At 37.9% G+C, this 7,016-nt stretch overlaps 1 protein-coding gene across 1 annotated transcript in view; it reads left to right on the top strand.

The window, feature by feature from the left end:
• Positions 1 to 7,016, top strand: part of TNFAIP6 (TNF alpha induced protein 6) — a 20,783-nt gene that overhangs the window by 11,841 nt on the left and 1,926 nt on the right. The window contains exons 4-5 of the mRNA XM_017523217.2: positions 808 to 1,036; positions 2,782 to 2,822. Of these exons, the coding sequence (XP_017378706.1) occupies positions 808 to 1,036; positions 2,782 to 2,822 (270 nt within the window). The remainder of the gene's footprint in view (positions 1 to 807; positions 1,037 to 2,781; positions 2,823 to 7,016) is intronic.

The following is a 7,016-nucleotide window of genomic DNA, read 5'->3' as shown; positions in this document are numbered from 1 at the left end:
TTTTTTTTAAGATGGGGTTTCTCCATGATGGTCAGGCTGGTCTTGAACTCCTGACCTCAGGTGATCCACCCACCTCAGCCTCCCAAAGTGCTAGGATTACAGGTGCGAGCCACCGCACCTGGCAAGTTTTTTAAACTTTATTTTTATTTTTATTTTTTTGCCCAGGTTGGCCTCAAACTCCTAGGCTCATGGGATTCTCCTACCTCAGCCTCGAAAGTATCTGGGACTAAGGGTAAGCATCACTGCACCCAGCCATTTTTTTCTTACTATATTTAATTTTTTTAAATTCATGGCTGGGTACAGTGGCTTGTGTCTATAATTTCAGTATTTTCAGAGGCAGAGGCAGGAGGATCACTTGAGGTAGAAGTTCAATACCAGCCTGAGCAGCATAGCAAGAACTGTTTCTACAGAAAACAAAAAAAAATTACCAGGGCTTGGTGGCACATGCCTGTCACCTCAGCTACTTGGGAGGCTGAAGTGGGAGGATCACTTGAGCCAAGGAATTCAAGGCTGCAATGAGCTAAGATTGGGTCATTGCACTCCAGCCTGGGTGACAGAGCAAGATCTTGTCTCAAAATATAAAAATAAAAATAAATTCAAAAGACTTCATGTTCATTTTAGAGAATTTAGTAACAATTGATGAAAAAATACATTTATTCTTTAACTAAAAGTATACATAATATATAATAGATGCTAAGCCATTTAATATTTCATAAAAAGTAATACATTGCTAAGAAATGTCGTTTTTAATGGAGATAATGTTTTTCCTAATGCTTTGGGTTTTTTTTTTTCTTCTTCTCATTTCAGCAAAAGAGTGTGGTGGTGTCTTTACAGATCCAAAACGAATTTTTAAATCTCCAGGCTTCCCAAATGAGTATGAAGATAACCAAATCTGTTACTGGCACATTAGACTTAAGTATGGTCAGCGTATTCACCTGAGTTTTTTAAATTTTGACCTTGAAGATGACCCAGGCTGCTTGGCTGACTATGTTGAAATATATGACAGTTACGATGATGTCCATGGCTTTGTGGGAAGGTATGTGTGGTTCCCCATACAGGAAGTTAAATGAATATCAAGTATTTTGTTTGATGCTTCTTTAATTTTTCCTCCACTGTCCCTAAAATATTGATTTTGGAATAGTTCTACTCTCCTAAAACACCATATCATTTTTCAACAAAGATTTTTCTTAGCTGGCTGCTACAACATACTTATTAAAGTAGTGAGAGCTGCCTTTTGATTATGGCTAAGTTGTAACAACTAGTTAGTCTATTTTATAAACACCTCAAGATCTGACAACAGGGGGAAGAAAGATATGAATTGCAAAAATTGTTCAGGTATTTAAGTTCTAGTTTCTTACAACCTTAAAAATGATCGTAGGGCGGGGCACGGTGGATCACACCTGTAATCCACACCACTTTGGGAGGCTAAGGTGAGCAGATCATCTGAGACCAGCCTGGCCAACATGGTGAAACCCTGTCTCTACTAAAAATACAAAATTAGCTGGGCGTGGTGGCTGGCACCTGTAATCTCAGTTACTCAGGAAGTTGAGGCAAGAGAAATACTTGAACCCAGGAGGTGGAGGCTGCGGTGGGCCGAGATCGCACCACTGCACTCCAGTCTGGGTGACAGAGCAAGGCTCTGTCTTAAAAAAAAAAAAAAAAAAAAAGATTATAAATTCAGTAATTGTTGCCTTTCTTCCTCCTACAAAGTATTGTGCTAAGCATTATGGATGTAAGGTAAATAAGCAAAGTTTAACCCTTTCTCTCTTTAATATTTTTCCTTTGGCTTTTCAACATGCTAGAACACAACCTTTTTCATCACACTCCAATTCATTAATATACTTTGAATTTTTGAATTTTGAGTGTCTAATGACATATTGCAAAATTAAAGAGTGTATAATTAGATATTTTATATATTCAGGTCCCCACCTAATAACCCATATTTTAGACTATCAATTTATTAACAGACTATCAGTTTTCAATTCTCTATTACACATGATAGTAATTTAATGGGAAAAAAATGGTAGTGGGGACAATTTAAAAATGACAGACTCAATCGCTTTTTATGTTGATTTTGAATGTGTAACTTAAATACAAAGAAAACCAAAGGCATTTCTTGCAAAAATGAATAGTTTTTGAAGGGAAAGTATTTTTGGTTTTGTTTTCTTCTTTAGCTGACAGACTACTGCTATAGAAAAAAATAGTTTATAAAGATAGTTTAATGACGTCACGAAATAGAGTTGGGGGAATTAAGAATAAAGTACAGGTGGGCATACCTGTGGTCCTAGCTATTTCAGAAGCTGAGGCAGGAGGAGCGCTTGAGTCCAGTAGCTCTGGGCTACAGTCCACTATGCTGATGGGGTGTCCACACTAAGAACAGCGCGGCCAACATGGTGAAAACCCGCTCTACTAAAAGCACAAAAATTAGCCAGGTGTGGTGGCGCATGCTTGTAATCCCAGTTACTCAGGAGGCTGAGGCAGGAGAATTGCTTGAACCCAGGAGGCAGAGGTTACAGTGAGCTGAGATTGCACCACTGCACTCCAGCCTAGGTGACAGAGTGAGACTCTGTCTCAATAAAATAAAATAAAATATCATCAATATTGTAAGAAGATTATTTCAAATAACAAACTTAAAAATCCAGGTAAAATAACAATAGAAATTTTAAAAATTATGAAACAATGAGCTATTACTTAGAGGCTTAATTATCAGTAAGAGCCACTTTACTAGCTGTATAATATTCATTTGTGTGACCCATCTTTTTTATAAAAATTCCCTTTCAGATACTGTGGAGATGAGCTTCCAGATGACATCATCAGTACAGGTAAGATTCTAAATTGAGGACCAAAACTATGATTTTTTTTTTTACAGTGTCCCTGAAAGTGAAGGGACACTGTAAAATAGTAAATAATAGCTATTATTCACTTTTCAAAGTTGAAAGAACCAAGACCAGATGTGTAGCTTGCTATCTTGTAAAATGCAAAAAAAAAAAAAAAAAAAAAAAAAAATTGCTTATACTTAAAGATTCATGCCTCTACTCCTTGCACTAAAAAATGTAGACTCTTATTCTTTGCAGAAAATGTATCTGAGAGAGTCTTCAATTTCCAAATCTATAAATACTGATTTAGCTTATGATTTCCATAAATGTGCTAATAAAATGGCTGAAAGTTTTCATTGATAAAGGGTTAAAGTAATTTATAATGGCAATAAAAATCTTTGTCATTAAAACAATCATATCAAATTCATTACACTTTTATCTTAGTATTCTCCAGAAAATGCTTTGAATAACAAAATTCTGTGAGGTTTAAATAGGTGTTACATGAAAAGAGGGCTCTAAGGTCAAATAAATTTGGAAAACATTGGGTTAAACAATGTTAAACAGATTTCTTTATTGGAAGACAGCAGGAATATTTTAATATGCTAATCATGCATAGTAAATCTGAAAAGACTAGAAGACTAGATATAATGGGCAGTGCTTTCCAAATATTCCCCCCCCCATTATTTTCTGTGACTTTATTCCAAGAAATATACACCAAGAAATGCACTATAGTAGCATAAATTTATCTCAATAGGCAATATCACTCTTTAATTTATCCTAAACTGCTATTTTCGGGTGAAAAACTTTCTTTCTTACATGTATTCAATACTTTATTTTGCCTTTATCACCAGCACCAGTGGTTGGCATTTTTATGTGCTCTATTTTCTTCCAAGTCATATAATTATTACAATACTTCTGCAACTATAAACAACAAAACGACCTTGAGTTGCAGTTTCTAAGTACTCAGATACTACTACTTAACTTTCTCCCACACTCCAGGCTTTCAGTGACTCAATTCTAATTATTCACCATAACTATATGAGATGGAACATCCTGCTCTGTTATTGAATGATTAATGCTTAAACCCTCTTAGTTCATTACTGTCACAATCTCCCTTAAGAAGGACAACCTATTAAAGTAAACAGTTTATTTATCTCTCATTCCTTTTTTGAAAATATATTTTAGGCCCAGACACGGTGGCTCACACCTACAATCCCAGCACTTTGGGAGGCCGAGGTGGGCAGATCATAAGTTCAGGAGTTCGAGACAAGCCTGACCAATACGGTGAAACCCCGTCTCTTATAAATACATAAAAATACAAAAATTAGCCAGGCATGGTGGTGCATGCCTGTAATCCTAGCTGCTTGGGAAGCTGAGGCAGGAGAATCACTTGAACCAAGAAGGCAGAGGTTGCAGTGAGCTGAGATTGCAGCATCTGCATTCCAGCCTGGGGGACAGAGCAAGACTGTCTCAAAAAAAAAAAAAAGAAAAGAATTTTATATTAACAGAAAATTGAAAGGAAAAATCTTGGTGCTGTAGGAGGTAATTGGGGAATGAGAATCCTATTAAAGGAGTAAAAAAGAAGTCTGAAATTTTACATTTTCCATTTTTCGTCTATAATAGACAACTTACTCCAAATGTAATCAAATCAGTGTTAGGGTTTTATTGGCACAACTTCAAGAATCTGGAAAAAAAAAAAACCCCACACAATTTATCACTCAGAGAAACAAATCAAGAAACAGAAAAGAATACAGTTGAACAAAAGAGCCAAAGATTTAGCAGAAAATCAGGAAGAGGACATTGATACAAAGTAATAGAAAAAGAAGATAGAAGACAGTGAATATAAAATCCTGTCAAGCATAATACTATTAACATTTTGATCTGGTTTTCTTCTTAAATATATGCTTACTTAACCCAGGATATACATGAAACAAAAATAGAAAATAAAGAAATTAGCCAAGCATGATAGTTCATGCCTGTAATCCCAGCACTTTGGGAGGCTGAGATGAGAGGATCACGTGAGCCTCAGGAGTTGACACCAGCTTGGGCAACATGATGAAACACTGTTTCTACAAAAAAATACAAAAGTTGGCCAGGCATGGTGGCTCACACCTGTAATCCTGGCATTTCAAGAGGCTGAGGTGGGTGGATCACTTGAGGTCAGGAGTTCGAGGCAGCCTGGCCAATATGGTGAAACCCCAACTCTACTAAAAACACAAAAAATTAGCCCGGTGTCATGGCGCACACCTGTAATACCAGTTACAGGAGGCTGAGGCAGTAGAATCGCTTGAAACTCAGAGGCGGAGGTTGTAGTAAGCTGAGATGGCTCTAGTGCACTCTAGCCTGTGTGACAGAGTAAGACTCCATCTCAAAAAAAATTTTTGAATACAGTTAGCCAGGCATCCTGATGCATACCTGTAGTCCCAGCCTGCAGTCCCAGGCTGAGGTAGAAAGATCATCTTAGTCCAGGCAGGTTGAGGCTGTAGATAGCCATGATCATGCCACTGCTCTCCAGCCTGGGAGACAAAGTGACATCCTGTCTCAAAAAAAAAAGAAAGAAAGGAAAGAAGGGAGGGAAGGAGGGAGGAGGAAGGAAGACAGGAAGGAAGGGAGGGAGGGAAGGACGGAGGGAGGGAGGAAGGGAGGGAGGGAGGGAGGGAGGGAGGGAGGGAGGGAGGCAGTCCATAAGAAAGAAAGAAAGGAAAATTGTCTGTAATCCTACCATATTAATAAGAGATATAAAAGTCAGGATGTGCTTACTCTCCTCACCTCTCCATCCCAGAAAGGCATTTGATAATTCTGTAGTGATCATCCCTCCAAATGTCTTTCTATTATGTAAACATTACATACATGGATACTATGAACATATTTCCAAATGAGAATATGATACTTATACCATTCAAATTCTTTTTCATGCCTGCCTAATAGGTCACTGTATGGATATACCATAATCTGTCATGTACTAATATTTAACATCCTGAAGGTGTTTGATTCTGATTTTTTTCTTTTGTTATTCAATGTTTCAATGAACATTTTAAAACCTCTGTCTTTATTCAGTAGTACTACTTTAAAAAAATAGATTCCTACAGTGCCAATTTACTTTTCTTCTTCTTTTTTTTTTTTTTTGAGACGGGGCTCATTCTGTCACCCAGGCTGGAGTGCAAGGGGGCACCATCACAGCTCACTACAGCCTCAAACTCCTGGGCTCAAGTGATTTTCTCACACAAGACTAAATTTTTGTTTTTAGTAGAGATGGGATCTTACTATGTTGCCTAGGCTGATCCTTAAGTCCTGAATTCAAGCTATCCTCCTGCCTTAGCCTCCCAAAGTGCTGGGATTAAGGTGTAAACCACCTCACCTAACTGACCCCTAATTTGCATTTTCTTTTTTTTTTTATACAGGCGTGTCAACTCATACCTAACCAATTTGCACTTTAACCAGCTGAATGTTCTGTGAATTCTCTCACAAGAGCAAAAAAGTATCATTAATAATCTAAACTGAATTTTGGTAGTGTTTTTGAACACCTTTTTAAATGTCCATTAGCCCTTTGAACACCTATGAATTGCCTATGAATTTATATCTCTTGCATATTCCTTTTGTCGCTTTTGTCTTTCTTGTTTTTATTTCCAGCAGCTCTTTGTATATTAGAGATATTAACCCTATTTTCTCTCAGTCTGTCTCATACAAAAATGCTTTTTATATTTAGGTAAATCTTCCAAATATGAGAAAATAGCAGTCAGAGAATCAGGGCATGAATTCGGAAACCCGACTGCCTGTGCTCAAATCTGACTCTGCCAATTTAGTTCTGTTGCTTTGGGCAAGCTACTGAGTCACTCTGTGCCTCAGTTTCTTATCTGTAAAATGAATATTTAAAAAGTACCCTGGCTGGCCGTGGTGGCTCAAATCTGTAATCCCAGCACTTTGGGAGGCCGAGGCGGGCGGATCACGAGGTCAGGAGTTAGAGGCCAGTCTGATCAACATAGTGAAACCCCATCTCCAGAAAAAAAAAAGAAAAAAAAGTATCCCCCTCACCTCACAGCATTGTTGTGGGGGTTAAATAAGTTAACAGATAAAAGCAAGTATTAGAAGCCAGGCGCAGTGGCTCACGCCTGTAATCCCAGCACTTTGGGAGGCCGAGGCGGGTGGATCACGAGGTCAAGAGATCGAGACCATCCTGGTCAACATGGTGAAACCCCGTCT

This window comes from Cebus imitator, unplaced genomic scaffold, assembly GCF_001604975.1.
Source record: "Cebus imitator isolate Cc_AM_T3 unplaced genomic scaffold, Cebus_imitator-1.0 Scaffold27, whole genome shotgun sequence".
NCBI lineage: Eukaryota > Metazoa > Chordata > Mammalia > Primates > Cebidae > Cebus > Cebus imitator.
The sequence above is the reverse complement of the archived record's forward strand: the minus strand, read 5'-3'. Positions and strand labels throughout refer to the sequence as shown.